The 19,014-nt window shown below is 34.0% G+C and overlaps 1 protein-coding gene across 1 annotated transcript; it reads right to left on the bottom strand.

Moving 5' to 3' along the window:
* Window positions 1–15,004: 15,004 nt before the first annotated feature.
* LOC143567512 (TATA-box-binding protein-like) lies at window positions 15,005–16,871 on the bottom strand. Its single transcript, XM_077053917.1, has 9 exons — window positions 16,810–16,871; window positions 16,615–16,702; window positions 16,402–16,473; window positions 16,268–16,318; window positions 15,688–15,732; window positions 15,504–15,596; window positions 15,281–15,382; window positions 15,120–15,201; window positions 15,005–15,039 (listed from the first exon to the last, which is right to left on the bottom strand). The coding sequence occupies exons 1-9, from the start codon at window positions 16,869–16,871 to the stop codon at window positions 15,005–15,007; spliced, it is 630 nt and encodes a 209-aa protein (XP_076910032.1).
* Between the last annotated feature and the right edge of the window lie 2,143 nt (window positions 16,872–19,014).

Here is a 19,014-nt window from a genome sequence, read left to right as displayed (position 1 = left end):
ATGTCATAAATAATTTAAATATATATATATATATTTATATATATATAATTCATATACATATAAAAATTAATAACAACAAAAAATAATAATAATAACAAACTTTAATGTTTATTTATGTTTAATACATTGTTTTTTGAATATATATGATATATATTTTATCAATAAAGACAACAATAAAGCTTGGTTGATTGGCTCATGGGTAATTATTTAAACTTCTACTTAGAAAATGATTCAAGTTCAAATCCCACCACGCACATTTCATTTTAGATATAATAAAAAATGAGTTTTAGCGGTCGACCCGCCGGGTCACCGGGTCCGGGCCGACCGCCACCTGCCAAACCCGGCCGGGTTTTTCAAAAACAGGTCAAATACCTCACCCAGCCCGGTTTTGAGACCGGGTCCCGGTCGGACCGGTCCGACCGGCCGGGCCGGGCCAGGTTTCAAAACAGTGCTTTTGCCCACCAAAACAAAGTCAAGCCGTGAAGTCAACTTTCATCCAAAAAAAATACACTTTCATGAGTTTCATCCGACTTAAGAATATGTGCCAATAACAACACAAATTATGTGTCTGTGTTCGTCTGTTAAGCTTTTATGTAATTGAACTGAACCGGCGAGACCTTGTTCGTCCGTTAAACTTTTTTCGGACAGACGGACAATTCACAAACACTTTACTCGTATCTGTGTTCGTTTGTTAATTTGCATGTGTCCATTCATTAATCATATTGATCGACCTTTCAAAAACGGGTGTTCGTTCGTTAATTTTGTAAACAAACACTAACAAATGCAAACGTTACGGTACACTAAAGGACACTATATTATGGGATCAATAATCACGAAATTAACACAAAATCACCCAAAAATAGAAAAGTACACCACATAATATCCAAAAAAAGCTTAACATACTAACATAGTAATCATGAACATAATTATAAATCCATATCAAAATAGTAATAGTAAAATTCTAAATTCTAATGAACGAGCATTTATATATACTAGTTTTTATCCCTCGTATTACGGGGGTTGTTTTATATTGTTTGTTTCTAATATTTATTTATTTTTTGAATTTTTGTATTTTTTTATTGTATGAAAGTTAATAATATACTTATGGTTTGTTAATAAATTGTTTCACAAATAAATGAGATGTCATAACCCGGTTTAAAAGCTATATGGGTTTGATGAGACCAAAGACCCGTTTATTTTTTTACTACAAATTGGTTTTTTAATTATAAATAATATATATCTTTTTTTTAAATAAATCATATATTAATTTTTAGTGTATCCCTACTTTATAGGATTATTGTATCAAATATTTGGTGAGATTAGTTTTTAATTTAATGAGATGTTATAACCCATTTAAGAAATATATGGGTTTGATAAGACCCATACCAGTGAATTCGGGTCAAATGCATGAGAAGCCTCCATTTAAAAATCAAGCAAATCTGGTGACTCCAAAAAAGGGGGGAACGACCACATCGCGGCACATAGGATTTTTGGGTTTTCATTTATATATATATATTATATATATATATATACTGGTTTTTATCTCCCGTATTACGGGGGTTGTTTTATATTGTTTGTTCTAATATTTATTTATTTTTTTAATTTATATTTTTTTATTGTATGAAAGTTAATAATATATTTATGGTTTGATGATAAATTGTTTCACAAATAAATGAGATGTTATAACCCGGTTTAAAAGCTAATATGGTTTTAATGAGACCTAAGACCCGTTTATTTTTTTTACTATGAAATTGGTTTTTTAATTATAAATAATATTTATGAAAGTTAATAATATACTTATGGTTTGATGAGACCCAAGACCCGTTTATTTTTTTTACTATCAAATTGGTTTTTTAATTTAAATAATATATATATCTTTTTTTAAAATAAATAAGATATTATTTTTTATTATATCCCATTTTATAGGATTTTTACATAAATAATTTGGTGAGAATAATTTTTAATTTAATGAGATTTTATAAACCGTTTAAGGAATATCTGGGTTTGGTAAGACCCATACCCATGAATTATGGTCAAATGCATGAGAAGCCTCTATTTAAAAATCAAGCAAATCTTGTGACTCCAAAAAAAGGGGGAGCGACCATATCGCGACACGTAGGATTTTTATGTTTTCGTTTATATATATTATAGATATATATATGGGAGGGTTATCCTAAAAACAAGAAGTTTCCTATGAAGACTAGGAATAAATCATAGCCATTAGATCATGTTAATTTATGGTTGAGATTTAGAATTACCAATAACCGACATAGTTTCCTAGAATTGTTTTTTCACCATCATTTGTAATGCCAAATGTCAAAATTTTGTTGGTTTTTACCATTCTTAGGAAACTCCTTATTCTTATTTGAACACTTTTCTATATATATATATAAAAACGAACGTAACCGAACGATCATAAACGTTTCATTAAAGAACGAACTTAAACGAAAAAAATACCACGGCCCATGAACAGGTGTGATGGTTCACTAAAACCACTTTGATTCACATGTGAAACTAACAAATAGGTGAGTTCTTTTACGAACAGCCATGATGGTTCATGAAGGGCTTCATGTTGACTATAAATACGACCCCCTCCATTTCATTTTTCTTCATTTTGTTTTCAACATAACTATACAAATATTGAAAAGTTAAGCTTGTTGTCTTCCGTATATCTATTTTCTTGATATTGAAAGCTCGTAATGTATAACACAATCCAACTATACAAATTTTGTTGTAGTATATAAATAACCCATCTTTTTTAAACAGGAAATTATGTTTCTCAATTATGAAACGTCTTCCTTTGTTATTTATATATCTTTTATCGTTCATGTAATTCAACGTTTCGCTGCTGTAATCATGAGGATAAGAAAACCTAAAACAACAGCCTTAATTTTCGCTTATCCGCATGACTACATCAGCGATCGTTGAATAACAACAAAATACTGACTATAAATACATCATCAACAAAAACATGATTACCACTTTATATAGGATTATAGGAAGAGTTTTTCTAGCTTGCAATCAAGATTCAAAGTCGGCTAGTGAAATGATATTTTGATGATGCAAAAGGCCACATAAATCCTAAAAAAATACCATAAATAGTTAACATATCTAAGGGAAACAAATCAAACATACATCTAACGCCTAAACATATTCAAATATTCATCAGATCAACCGGAAACAAATAAAATACTACGATTCATCATCAAGTTCTTGAAATACAAAGACAATATAGATCACTTGGGTTGACAGAAAGATGATTCACAAGAAAACAAAACCGAAATATGAATTCCCACTTAATTAGCCTACGATTTTGCAATTCGATATGAACATCGAGAAAAGGGTTGATATTTTGAATATTGTGATTTATTTTATACGAATTGTGGGGAGATATTTGAGACGAGAAATTGGAATTTATAATGGGATAACAAACGAATTTAGAAAAAAAAAACATATAAATAACATTGCGCTTAGCTCTCAACTGTATTTTAACGAACTTTTAAATTGAGTTTACAAAATTGACACAATTATTATAATAACCCGAACTTTAATAAATAAATATATATACGTATAATATATATGATAATAATAATAATAATAGTAATAATAATAATAATAATGAAAATAAATAGAATATAATATGTGAAATAGGGGAGTTTGCTCAGGATATCGTTGGATACATATTAAATTAAACTTCAATCCTCATCTTGTCATCAACTCAATTCAATATTTGCCAAATTAATTGGGATAACTCCAAAGCAACAACTACATCCTTATAAATTCCCAACAAACACAACAAACTCCATCGCACCTTATCATCTGCTCTCACTCTTCTCGCCTCTCTCTCTGTGTGAACCGGGCCGGCGACTCTATTGCCGACGAAACCATCACGAACAAACCACTTAGCGATCAATCCAAGTTGTTCGTATTTCGCCATATTAGTTTCATATCCCCACATGAACGCCACCACCTTCACGAATAGTGTAACTAGCGACCGCTGCAAGTAAACGCAACCGACGTCTTCGTTAGTTCGCATCTAGGTAAATTTCGAACCCGCTGTGAATTCTTGTCACATATTAGTTCATCGTGTCGTCAGTTAAAATCTGATGTCAGTTGTTAACGGTGTCCTATCATAGTTCCGCTGATGTATTTCGTGCACCGCCACCCGTTTCAATTTCCCGCAAGCACCGACCGTTCGATTTCTGATTATTTACCCGGATCAACCCGCTTTTTCCTTTCTAATTATTTACGCGGATATTAAGTTATTAATTCAGTCTGATGGCATACAGTCACCGTTGATACAATCACCGTCTCACGCAACGCTTACAGCCACAATTATTCCCGCCTCCGTTTAGCTTCCCTCCGGTTATTGAGGTAATTGTTACCGGTCTGTTGATGGATACTTGTACTAATACCGTATATATATAATCGTTGATTTCTTCTGGCGACTAACACGTTAATTATTCGAAGATTTGATTTACAAATAACATAATCATGCAACGATTTCAGTAGTCCAGGAGGTTGATTCGAGACACATAAAATTGTTAATGTTACATGGGTCTTGGTTTTTAATGCATATGCATATGCATGTGCATATGCATGGCAGATTGATAAATTAATTATAATATATTCTATAGTAATACTAAAACAAGTAAAAGAGTTTTATTACTTTTAACAATCATTTAAGTTATTTTATTGTAAACATGTCTCTTTATTTAATGAATGAGTAATCTGTATGGACGCTTATAATTTTCAAAATAAATCATCATCATCATTATCATCGTACTCAGTATATCCCACCAATAGCAAAGCTATGGTAGGGTCTGAGGAGGGTAAGATGTAGACAGCCTTACCTCTACCCCGTAGGAATAGAGAGGTTGCTTCCGGTGAGACCCCCAGTTCGATGGTAGTTTTGCATCAAGCCTTGGACATAAGGCACATAACACTCAACCATTGGGACACCGGCCGGTTGGTGCATGTACCCTTGTCTTTCGGCTATCAACGCTACCACATGATGCCTGATTAACCTTCCGCCACTTTTAACGTTATTTTCACGAGATTAGTAAAATAACGTCAAAATTAGTGCAATTTCACTTTAGCCCACCTGAGGGTTCACACATATACACATTATATGGGCGCACCCAAGCAGGGCATTATAATTTTCAAAATAAACAGCTAACAATTTGTCGATGAATTATAAAAGAGAGTTGTCGAGAAAATCAACCCAAGCAAAATTAAATTCGTAAATTTAATTTCAACCTATTAATAAATGTAGGTGTTAGTACGGCTTAACCCGACTCGACTTTACTTGTTAGCTCATCGACTATCAAGGTACGGATTCTGTTTCTTGTTACTTCATAGTACGGTTTCTGGTTTCTTTCACTCATAGTATAAATTCTAATCCGTTACTTTGTAGTACGGATTTTCGTTACGTTTCGGTTATGTTTTGAGTTCAGTTATATTATATTATATTTTTGTAGCAGGCAATACATTATATATTTTGTACTCTTTATTGCATGTTTCCTTTTTAATATGTTTAGTTATATGAAATTAGCTTTTGTACTCTGTCACCCGAGCATGTCTGAAATGTCGTATGGGCGTCAACGGCATGCACTTATCGTGACAGTGCGTAATAAAATTTCACGGCGTCTCTAGTTAGTGCTTACGTAGCACTTTGACTCCTAGAGGCGTATAGATCGATCTTAGCTCTGAGTTTGCGTTTGTTGTGTGGAGATGGAATAATGGGTGTACGCCACGCTCACCGTCTCATAGGTGCATGGACTAGCTAGCTGTGTACCAGTCTGTTCTGTTTTTGCTCGTGGGTGTTTCTGTTTCACTTGACTTTGAGTTTTTGATATATGTAGTCATGTGGTTTGATGTGTGTATATGTTATGATATGTTTCTGATATGCTTTCGTATGTGTTTGATTATGTCCTGGCCAAGTGTCGGATCATACGTTCGAATTTTATTAAGTATATGTTTCGCTAAAAAGTTGGTTTCGAGTTTGAATTGAAGTCCGTATATTTATTTTCTTACGTATGTCCTTACGTATACTATTGTTCTTTCCGTTACTGGGCAATTTTTGGCTCAACCGTATTTTCTTGATTTGTTTTTCTTATTTTGTTTTCAGGTAATCTGGAATTCGGGGAATTTAGTGATGAGAGAGTATAATGAATTTCAAGCTTTTAAAAGTTAATTCATTTGGTTTAATAATATGACATAGGTTGCATTGTTTTTGTTGTATTTTGGATTGTGACGTTGATTTGATATCTATAATAGTGACACGTCAGCCTGTTACGGGTTGGGGTGTTACAATTATCCCTTTTACTTTTAAAAGTTACAAAACGAATCTTATACTTTCTAACACTTATCACTACCCTCCCTTAACAAAATCCTTGACCACAAGAATGTATTACACGTGTTAGTGTGTTACAAAACAAATAATTACAACTAGAAATCTGGAAAACGTAATAAGAGATCATGACAAATTTCCCATGTAGCGTCCATTGAAGCAAAACTTGTGCAACACCTTTGTGGCCCACTCAACATTCGATGATCTTACACTTTAGTCGGTTGTAGAGAGAAACAAGGAGCACTCGGAATATATAGGGATATTATAGTCATTGGAGGATCCTTGGATTGCTTTAGAGACACATAAAACATTGGAAGAAGTTGGGACTAGGAATAGGTATATCCCGTTTATAAAGCAGCTTCCCAAATCTTTAAATCACCAATTAAGGTCCGTCGTACTTCAAAGAAAAAATGTTATACCGATGCATACATAAAGACGACTGAATAGAGGGTTTGTGTTTAAGTTAAACCCGAGATCCTCTAGTAAGAGTTCAATCACTTTTCATTAATCGATAAAAACATCCGAACGATTTACCATGGAGTGCCAGGTAAGCAGACAACAAGCTGCGCCGCAACCCCCTTTTGGATAGCAAACCCAATCCTACTAAAAACAAAGTTTCGGTTCTTATGGGCCGATACATTACTATGCACGACTTTCTGAACTCCGTTCAAAAGGTCCACGGCATCCGGAACTAAGAAACAAAATGTGTCAAAGGCAAAGGGGATAAACACGTGTTAATTATCCAAATAGGCTTTCTCGTGTTTAGCAACCTTGCCCAACGTCGCCTTCAAAGTTGCGTGACCTTCTAAAAAGTTCAATCACTTCGATTCTTATTGGCGAGCTTGCCTTAATCTGTTCTAAGCCATATGTAACGTACAGATTCTTTTTCACAAGAACTAGGTTTAACTGAACTAGTTATGACATATTACACAACCTGACTTGTTCATTTACCATGTGGTTGAGGTTCAGTCTCATGGTGGACAAACGTGTAGATTTCGAAGTAGGTGTGACATTCGTCAAATTCGAATTTCGATTTTCTTTCACGCTTTATTTTAATAAGTTATACTTCAAACCCATCATGTAGGCGTGTACAAATCGTTGTTCATTTAACATAAAAATTAGTTTATAAGTTGTAAGGGGTAATCTTTGCCGTTTTTGAACCTATATTAACTTTTATTAAGTTTTATACCATTTTTGTAAAACAATTAGAACTTGAGGGGCTAAAATGTAACATTTATATACCATATATATATTAAAAACTCTAACCCTATTTTTATTATAACCACCAGCCGCCACAACCCCCCCCCCCCCAACCGATTTCCGGCGAAGAAGCTGTCGGCCACCACCTCTCCACCGCACCACCACCTCACTCTCCCCTGTTCACCGCAACCACCACCCTCCCCTTTCTCCCTTCGTTTTCCGGCGAGCCTCCCCTCCTTCGCTTTTCCGGCGACTGGAAAACCGGCCGCCGTGGTCACTCTGTCCCGCAACTCTCTCTCTCAGTCGCTCCCTCTCTCTTTCTCTACCTCTCTGTCTCTCTCGGCTTTCTCTCTCTCTATCTCTCTCGGCTTTCTCTCTATCTCTCTCGGCTCACTCTATCTCTCTCTCTCTCTCTCTCCGTGTTATCTCTCTCTCGCAGCTCTCTCTCTCTCTCAGCCTTCGTTTTCCGGCGGTTGTTGTTGCTTCGTCTCCAGCGGGTTCGGTTCGTTTGCTTCCCGATATCGAACCACGACTCGTGAACACGAAAAAGGTATATAATTTGGGGTTTGGTATTGTTAATCTTTCATACATCGATTTGTCAGAATTAGATTGTTAATAATTGGCTTGGTAGTATCGGTTATGTTTTTGGTCAAATACTTTGAAACGAATCAGGTTTGCGTTGTTGGTATGAATTGGGTAAAAGATGAATACCCGGGAAATGGATATAATAAGTTCTTAAGTTTAGTTATTTTGGTTCGGTTTGGTTGGTACGTTTGTTAAATTAGAGGTCTCGGGTTCGGGTCATCCTAGATCGGTTTTTGGTATTGTTTCTTGTTATACTTAATAATTTATTATTACTATTAGTATTAACATAAATATGTAAAGATTATTATTATTATTATTAACTAGATATAGTATTATCATTATTATTATTATTATTATTATTATTATTAACAAGATTATTAATATTATTATTATTACTATTATCTTTTAACAAAACTATTATTATTATCATTATTATAAATATTAAAGTTATTAATATTATTAAAGATCATCTTATTATTATCTTCATATTATTATCATCAATTATTAGTAATAATATCATTATAGCTATTTTATGAATTCGTTTAGAAATCAAACCGACATCGAGTATAATATCATTATTTACTATCAATATTATTTATTATTATTATTATTATTTTTATCAACAACATTTTAACTAATACTAAGATCGTTATTCTTAAACTAATATTATTAGTATTATTAATAATAATTATTGTTATTATTATTATTATCATTTTTATTATCATTATTATCTTATATATCTATATATATATATATATATATTCATAACATGTTCTAAAACTATTATTATCATTACTATCATTATCATTAATAATATTATTATAAACTTGATTATCAATTCATTTTTTATAAAACCGAACCATTGATTAAAACCCGTCTTGTCCTTTTTAATATTAGTTTAGCAAATTAAAAGCCTCAATAAAATAATATTATTTTTATTTTAATTATCAATTAAGTGTGAGTCCTTAATCGTTAACAAATTAACCGGTAACCCGATTAACAACCGAACCGTCTCATTCAATGTTTCCAATATAGTTTCATTATGGCTTCAAGTTCATTAATATATATTACATTATTTATTTTAGCTAAGGTGTTTATCGTTTCAAGTCGGATCTGTTCGTTTACCGTTCGAGCTTCATTTATTTATCTATTTATTTATCGGTTCATTAATCGAGGTGAGTACTTTCATACCCCTTTTTCCATCTTTCGTTTTGGGTTGACATTTCATACTTATCAAACTAAATGCTTTAATTACTTGCATCTTCAACCCACAAACGTGATTGTATACCTTACTTGAATAATTGCTCGATTTGGTGTTGTATGCTTATTTGACTATGTGTTTACAGCTTTTGGATGGTGAAACTATAAATCCTATACCATTTGGCAATGGCAAGGTGTCGTTAACGTATGCTATTAACGATAACTATAAATCCTAGACTACTCGGCATCCCCTTGTAGTTAGGTGGTGCTAATGTAAGCTTATTAGCAACTGTCATAAAATCCTAGACTAATTGCCAAAAGCTAGGTGTCGCTAACTTGTTTAGCGATAACTATTTATTCTAGTTTATAGCTCTTATTTATTGTTTTGTATACAAGTTTTGTGGATTTTCATACTATACACTTATATGCTCAAACTTATGAATTGCTCACCAACCTTTGTGTTGACAAACTTTATTTTATGAAATGTTACAGGTTTGACTTTTGTTGACTCGAGTGCTTGACGGAAAACGTTACCAAGACCTTTAGGATATTAGCAAAACGAACAATATAATTATTACTTGTATTCAGTTTGTTTGTGTAGACGAGAAGTGTTGTTTATCGATTTGTTAAAATAAAATGAGTTAAATGAATATTGTCACTTTAAATAGTGTCTTGTGTATTTGTTCAATCACGTTGTACCTCGACATGTTCCGCCTTTGGTCGGGGTGTGACAGTAGGATCAAAGAATGTGTGATAGCCATTCAAAAAAAGAGTTTAAGAAAACTTATTATAGGTGTATGGTACGTTAAACCAGGTATGACCTTTTATTTATTACATTATGTATTATGTTTATTACATTATTATTGTCTACTAACTAGGCCCATTGGGCTGGGATTTTGTGGAGGTAACCCCTAACTGGATCTGGTGTCACACCCCCATCTTAGGCCTAGGAGTGTGATCAATAGTTGGTACCATATTTGTAAATAAATCAGAGTTGCGGATTAATGCGGAAGACTTTAATAAACATGTGGATTTAAAGTTAAAATATTTATATTACAAAAGACGAGACGAAAGTCTCGTTTAGTTTTACTTGTTTATATGTTTTACAAAACCACCATATTTTAATATTTACACAAAGTTATCCGAGCCATCGGATTCTTGAGCTCTTCGTCTTTCAAGCTCTAATCTTGGTTACCTGCAAAATATTATAAAATACGTCAGCAACGAATGCTGGTGAATATGCTGACGCTAAAACATTTACTTTACTTAATCACCCCTTGAGACCACCTAAGTCTCGGCCCATCTTGGCTTAGGAATAATCAAGTTACAACAAACATCATTATAAATTTGAGTCTCTACACTAGGTCACCTCAGCAAAACACCGCAACGTTTCGACATAACTTAGGTACCATAAATATACACATGGTCAGTCTCACTCGGACATAACTTAGGTCCGGCCCATCGTGGCTGGAGGTCGTGACCAGGCGTGGTGCAATGTGCCCACTGCATACCACATATGTAAGGATCCAGACAAACGTATACTACAGCCTGAGGGCTAGGCTCATACTCTTATTTACAATATTTTTAGAGACACGTAGCCTCATGTAAAGTTTTACATATAACACATTTGATTTGTTTGAAAACAAGTTGTAAAAGTGGGGCGTATTCACCTTTTGATATGGATCGGTTTCCAACACCGTCCGTGAGTTCTTCTCTTGCTATCTCGCACCTATAGTACGAGTATAACTTTTGTTAGTCGGATACACGATCCGGCTTAAGACCTTTAGTCTTATTTATCTCGATGAACCTTTAATTCATAATCTCTTTTTACTTTAAAACCTTTAGTTTTAATAGTAATTTATAAATCTTTAGTTTATTCTTAAAACCCGACGTTTCTTCTTCTTTAAGAAACGTATTCTTTTCTTTATTAATATATTTTATAACAAAGATTTAATCATATTCATACTCACATATATGTTTTCATTTTTCTTTTCTTTATTTTCTTTGTTATATGTTTCTTCGTTTATCAAGAATAACTTCGACTTGGGTATTAAGCCTTTATAATATTTTATTATATTTTGGTCGGGCATCATGCCTACCTTTGTTGGCTTAGAAATACCCTAGTCACTTGAGCAACACTTCGACGCCAATTGCTCTTTTCTACTCTTGGCACGCTTCTCGAGACACCAACACTTCTTGGCACGAACTTCGAGACGATTGTCGTGATGTTGGGACAGCACTTCTTTCTTGTTTGGAATTTCGTCGGGTAATGGCACAAATATCGAGGTTTCGGGGCACGTTTATCGAGGTGGATCAATGGCACACTTTTCGAGGTTTAGAGAGTGAGTAGTGAGAGAGTAATGTGTGTGATTTGAGGTGTGGGTTGTGAGAACCCGTGGCCCTTCTATTTATAGCTAAATTTGGATCCCATCGCGGTACGCGATGGGTCCCTTGAGGCCTGTCGCGTACCGCGACATAGGCTTGGCCAATCACCGCTAGACCTGCCACGTGGCAGGTGCCGCGCCACGTGGTGACACGTGGCAGCAGACGTTGCCACCGTGTGCCACGTGGCACACGTGTCACTGCGTGTCAGACACCCCATCGCGTGACGCGATGGGACTCTCTTCTTGATCCATCGCGTAGCGCGATGGGATCCAAATTTACATTTTAGTCCCTGGAGTTTAGAAATTGACATATTTTTTCCCTTGACTTTTGAAACTTGACATTTATGGCCCGAAATTTACGTGATGTTACATCTGGCACAATAAAGGTTAGGGTTTCATGATGGTAGCTATGGAGTTTCTATATAAGAAGCCTTAATCATTCATTTGAATGACCTTCACTTGGACCTTTGGCCTCTAACATATTTTTGTGTATGTAAACAAGAGGAAACTTTTAGCAGTCACCTTCACTCCCCCACTTTTATATGACAGATCTCGAGCAACTAGAGAAGAAGATGAATGCGTCGGTTCGTTCATATCGAAGACCGGGGAACGTCGACATGGATCTTACCCGGATCTATTCCAAGTTTCCTCATTGGCGCCATCCGTGGGACACAAGAACGAATTACATTTTGATTTTCGTCTCGGTTCTCAGATCTATCCATCAAATATTCTAGATCTACAATTTTTGTTCTAAAAAAATTTCAGATCTAAAAGTTATTAAAAATGAAAAACCCACCAAAAAAATTCAAATCTACGATTTTCATTGTTACCCCAGGAGATCTTTGGTTCTCGGATCCAATTGTAAAAACCCACTTAGTTATAGTTGTCAAAAAAATTCTAGATTTGAGGTTTTACACTAGTTGTCAAAAATTGTTAGAAGAATAAGCCATAAGGGGGGACGGGGTGGTCCGTTATGGACAACCCATCACGCGTGATGGTGTTTGGAACCCCGCCGCCAGTCCCCCATCACTCGTGATGGGGGTGTGGCCGTGATGGCCTTCACGTGGTGAGCCCCGAGATTTTTGACCGTTGGTCGTTTATGCATGCTCCATTTTCGGAATTTGAAGCAATTTGGTGTATGGAAGAAGTGGATTTGTGTGTATGATGCTGGAATTGAAGTAATGTGTGAATTTGGTGTGAAAAAGGAGGATTTGAGGGGATGAATTTACAAAGTGAGAAAAGGAGAATAAGAAGATGAAAATGAGAATATGAGATCTAATTATTTATTATTATTTGAGGGCATTTATTATGTAAATTATTATTAATTAATATTATCATTGTTGTTATTATTTATTAATATTATTATTCTATAAATTATTATTATTATTATTTATTAATATTATCACACCATCACACCACCATTCCCACTAAAATTTCATCACTAGTGATGGAAATTGATGGGGTGAGGTAGTACATCCCCAATGGGTGTTGCAAGTAATAGGTGTGGAACCACCCCCAAACCCTAACATTCGGTTTTTTAGTTGTTTTGCCCATTAAGGCTATAAATGGTATATTGATTTTTTATTATTATTCTTATTTCTAATCTTTTCTTTTCTTTTTTTACTCTTCTTTTATTTTATTTTTTATTGCTTTTATTTTGTAGAGGTCGTGAATGGTTTGGTGGGCAGTCAGGGGACCAGGCAGTGGTTTACCCTGTGACAGTTGTCAGTGATTCAAGTCTGCGGATGTGAGTGCAATGCTAGAGGCCGTCAGTAGCGTGGTGGCTAGAAGTGGTTGCCGGAAGTTGTGGCCAATGTCATTGGCCGGTGGCAGGGATGGGGTGGGATGAATATGATAAGCATGTGGGTCCCGCTTCATTCAAATAAACATGATTTATATTAATTTTAGGTTTGTTTTTAAATGTTAATATGTTCAGAGTTAAATGTCATTTTAGTACCTGTGGTTTGACCAACTACACAACTTTAGTACCTATTCTTAATTTTGTGCAAATTGCTACATCGGTTTTAAAAAACTTGCAATTTTAGTACTTTTTTTCTAACCCCGTCTATTTTTTTCGTTAAATTAGGGATAATTTGATAACTTCATTATTTCCTTTGTTTTTTTCTTTTCTTTTTAACGTTTATATCTTGTAAAATCGAAATTCACAAGTCATAACATCAAAATCCAAATCCTAAATCCTCAAATATCGTAAAAATTCAAACCCTATGATGATATGGAGAAAAGGTTTAGGGATTTAGGATTTGGATTTTGATGTTATGATTTGTGAATTTCGAGTTTACAAGATATAAACGTTAAGAAGAAAAGAAAAAAACAAAGAAAATAACGAAGTTATCAAATTATCCCTAACTTAACAGAAAAAATAGACGGGGTTAGAAAACAAGTACTAAAAATGCAAGTTTTTTAAAACTGAGGTAGCCATTTGCACAAAATAAAGAATAGATACTAAAGTTGCGTAGTTGGCCAAACCACATGTACTAAAATGGCACTTAACTCATATGTTCATGATGTAAAAAAGACTAAGCTACCCTTACTTTAAGAGAAGAAATAGATTGTGTTAACGAAGAGTAGTTAATTGCAACTAAAAATGAAAGATTGTGAACTAAAAAGACAAGTTTAAACTATTGGACTTAAATTACAAATTTTAACAAACCACGTAAACAAAATAAGTTTAAGAAACTTACGAACATAATTACATAATCAAATAAGAAAACTAGATAACAATATGATAATCTCTAGCTTATCAAGTCTTTCGAACTAAGAATGGGAAACGATATTTAGCTTAAACATTAGGAAAATGATATGTGCAATATGCTCATGGGTAAAATCAACAAAACTTTAAGGTCTACACATTAAACCTTTTGTAGAACAAAATGAAAATCAACTTGGTGTGTTTTATTCTAGCATGGAAATATACATAACACCCAAATTATAAAACTTGAATGACAGAAGATGTGTTAACAAGACTCAATTGATAGCCAAAAATATTAAATTGGTATAACCTCTGAACTGTATTCTTTAATTTTTTAACAAGAATCAATGTAGTGCCAAAAAGATTTTTATACACCTTTACGCAGCATAATTGGTTTCAGTAATGTGAAAAAAAAAATGGGATACACTAGCCTTGAATCTCCAACACCATATTTACAATTATGCTCACCGAAATTGACTTTCAGCTCCAGAAAACACCATTTTATACATCTCGAGAATCTGCACCAAAAAATAACACATTGTGTCACATACTTTGAGGCATGAACTATTCATCTCATGTTTCCATGGTGTTTTTCTGCATCATTGCTTCTATAACATTACACATATTGGTCCAAAATAAAGTCAAATTACAGAAAATGGGTTGATATGATGAGGACATATATATATACCATTGTGGATTTGTGGGTTCTTTCTGAATTCAGTAAGGACAGGATATATTTTCTCAAATGCAGTGTAAATTTCATCTCTGACCTGAAAAAGGTCAATACAGAATTAAATAAAACGCTATTTGATAACAAAAAGCTTAAAGGTGGTCAAAAAGTCAACAGACCTGCGCTCCCGTGAGAATAATTTTCCCTGAAACAAAAATCAGGAGAACGATCTTTGGTTGTTTCATTCGATAAACAAGACCTGGGAATAATTCGGGTTCATACTATATGAAGAAACAGAAATGATAACATATCAGAAAATAATAATAATGATAATATTCCAGAGGTGGCCTTTTCGGCCTATTTATAATAATGGCTGAAAGTCAAACAAGATTGAGAACTCACGGTTGAAAAGGCACCATGAGAACAAGCAAGGTCTTCGAGTCTAATGGGAAATTGCACGTCACATGAGCCAACAATATTCTGAATCTTGAAATCCTACAACAAACAATCGATTGGGATAAAATGTATAAAAAGAGAAAATATGCAGTATGAGAGATTAGTATATACTATATATGAATAAGGCTACCTTAAATTTTGCTGTGAATCCAAGTTTTTGAATAATCCGAGCATACTGAAGAACCAACAATTTGCACAGACAATAAGGTTAACTTCCATTGTAAAATTTATATGAAAGATGCAAAGTTTTGAATTTTGCAAAATTTGCAGCTGGAATGGCCTATTTGCCCATTCTCATTTGTACAGAAGATATAATGTTGACTTTGGTCAACTAGAGTTTCACAATCACTATGACTAAACATATGTTGTGGTAAGTAATAATCAGTGGTGTTTAAAATTAACTTTTTAATCCATCTCATCATTTATTTTAAACAACTAACATTATTTAAATTTCATTATTCAACAATTAATTGTTATTAACAATGTATATTAACTATTTCTAAACAATTACTTATCATCCAAAAGTCATCCTTATGAGACCAAAAATTTTATTTTTTAAAACAACTACAATTCAGAAATTCTTTTTAGCAAAACTGTGTATTTCGTTTGTCTAGAAAAACTAACGGATACAAGTTATTTGAGAAAATTCATATCAAATATTGAATAAAATTGTGTACAAACTAGAAACAAAGTAATGGGCTTGAAATAACCTTTCGTGCGGCCAGTTTGGACTGCTGTTCACTCTTGGCTCCTGTACATACCTGCATCAATAAGGTCAAAATGGTCAAAACATATTTGTTCCGTTTTCCTAAAAGATACTCGTACAACGTTAAAAGAGGCTTACCATTCTCCCAGAAGCAAAAACAAGAGCTGTTGTCTTCGGCTCTTTAATTCTCATTATAACTGCAGTGAATCGCTGAATAATAATAATAATAATAATAATAATAATAATAATAATAATAATAATAATTAACATACAAACAACAGAGAAAGACTTTCCATGATTAGAAAACATAATATTTGGTTTAAAAAGAAAAGGCTTAATTTCTTTATATACCTTTAGATTGTATTCGGCATTGCGGGCCTGTAATGCAATTGCCTTTAGGTCCAATTCACACTCGAGATTCACCGTAGACACAATATTCCTATAAGTATCAAGAAAACAAAATTTACAAGTGCAAAAGTATAATTTGAATACAGTAACAGAAATTATAGAGTTTTAATATACAGGGGAAAGAGATCAAATACTGACTGAAGTGTAGGAACGATAATTCCAGATGGGTTACTACTACTCACTGAAAGATCTTCTGCCATGATTGAATACTCTTTTACTGTTGTACATAAACTTAACATTATTAACCAAGAAATTTAATTTATTAGGGTTCTTGAAAATAATAATCCAACGACTATAAAACTCTTTAAGAAATAATTAAAACCCAAATTAATATCGATCTCAAGAAGAACTCACCTATAATTCGGGCAAAAACACAATCGACGAATAAATGGCGGTAAAGTTTTGAATTCGCTTAGTTAATATGACTGTAATTGCGGAAAGACAAGAGAAGAGAATTTGTGAGCGAGTGAGTGGATGCATTTGGGCAGGGCCGGGCCGGCCCAATAGGTATCTTGGGTCAAGTAAGGGCTTTAGGCCCAAAAAATATAGAGGCGCCATATTTAAAAAAAATTATATTAGGTTTTCTATCACTGGAAGAACGGCAGTACAAACAAATGGAAGCTAGATTGAAGGAACTGAAACGACTATTTTGGTTCTTTCCATGCACAATCGCACACGATTTCACAAAATTTATTGAATGGAAAGTGTAAATCATCATTAATCGCTAATGGCTCTCAAAGGCCATGTGTAGTGGAGGAGCTGCAGATTGGGGCGTTTTGCGCCGTGTGGCGCCCATTCAGCAAGGGGGTGAGAATTTGTTTTTGGGTTGTAATGGTATAGGGGTTACAAATATGAATATAATATATATATAATAATCATATACATATATATATATATGTATATATAACACACACACATATGCATATATGCCGCCCCCACCACCTGCAACTCTCCCCTTCTTCCAGGCGACAAAAAGAACTCGCCCCGCCCCTTTTCGCCCACATATCGCCGGGGGGGGGGGGGGGCGGTGTTCTCGCCCCTTTTCGCCCATTCCGACGCCCCACTACACTTGGCCTAATATCAATCATCTATTTCCTTCATGCTCATCTTTAAATACCAAGTAAGCTTCATATTTATTGTTTATATAACATTCCCTATTTCTTATATTCTTCTATTTTTAATTAGTGATTGTCTGATTGAACTGGCAGTTGCAAATTTTGGTTTCAATTATTGGTTCTGAGGCGAGGCTGGGCGTTATAAGCATCTGGTTCAAGTAATCAAGTGTGCAATTTTTTTTTGATTGCTGGTTCAACCGTTCAAGTGGTCCGTGGATTTACTAAATTACTATAAAACTCTCCAATTTGAGGTTAGTCTATTGTTTTCAGTTTATTTGTTTGTTTTTATACTGAATTGGCCGTTTAGAATTTGCCCCAATTGATTTTTTTGCTCATTTGTGTTAGAGTTTAGAAATTTAGAAACTGTCTAATTGAATCCTTGCCCATTGTTATTTGCTACTTGTTTCAATGTCACATTGACAACGAACTTACGAATCTGGTTATGCAAAAAAGCAAAAAAGACTTAAAAAGAAGGCTTTAATTGAATCACAAAAATGAGGCATTTTTAAGTTTTTTACATCCACAAAAACTAAAAACAACGAACCTACAAATGACGATCATCTTGTAAATAATGAATTTAAAAATGGCGAACAAATTACAAATAATGAAAGGTTAAACGGTTTAGCTCTTTTGTTGATTGAGAAGAACTTTTTTGGCAGAAATTGATTATAATTATTTCATTTAACAAGTTGCATTTAAGAAAGCTAGAAAAATAAATTTCATGTAATCATTATTTTCCACCGACACGAATTAACTTTTAAAAAAAAATTAACTCCGCCAACTATAAACGTTTTAGTTTATTATTGCCGGTCCCAAGCCCGGAAAAAGGAGGAGGGTTTATATTAAAAAAGTTCGAAAAAAACCCCCAACTTGATTGTTAGCTTGAGACCTCTAAAAGCCTTGGGCCGCCACTGCATTTGGGTTTCTGCATATTTATAGTCTTCCATAGATACAGGGTTTTATTTGATAAATTACACGTGTCATTCTTTTTTTATATTTGGATGACTTGTTTATTTAAAAACAAATAACTTCTTGATTTTTATATGAACAGTGTAGGGTAAGATGTCTTTATGGGGGCGTTTATATGTTATGTGACGGACGGCACGTTATTATAGAGCATTATACACAAGAGGTTTAGTGGATAATGTTTCTCTCAGTCATTAACTCATTATTATTTTATATTATTAACACCCCAAGGCGCCCCGAGGTGGATCCCGGTACATTGGGG

Source organism: Bidens hawaiensis, unplaced genomic scaffold (assembly GCF_021521415.1).
Source record: "Bidens hawaiensis isolate Kalapana, Puna unplaced genomic scaffold, B.hawaiensis_p1.1 tig00023415_1, whole genome shotgun sequence".
NCBI lineage: Eukaryota > Viridiplantae > Streptophyta > Magnoliopsida > Asterales > Asteraceae > Bidens > Bidens hawaiensis.
The sequence above is the reverse complement of the archived record's forward strand: the minus strand, read 5'-3'. Positions and strand labels throughout refer to the sequence as shown.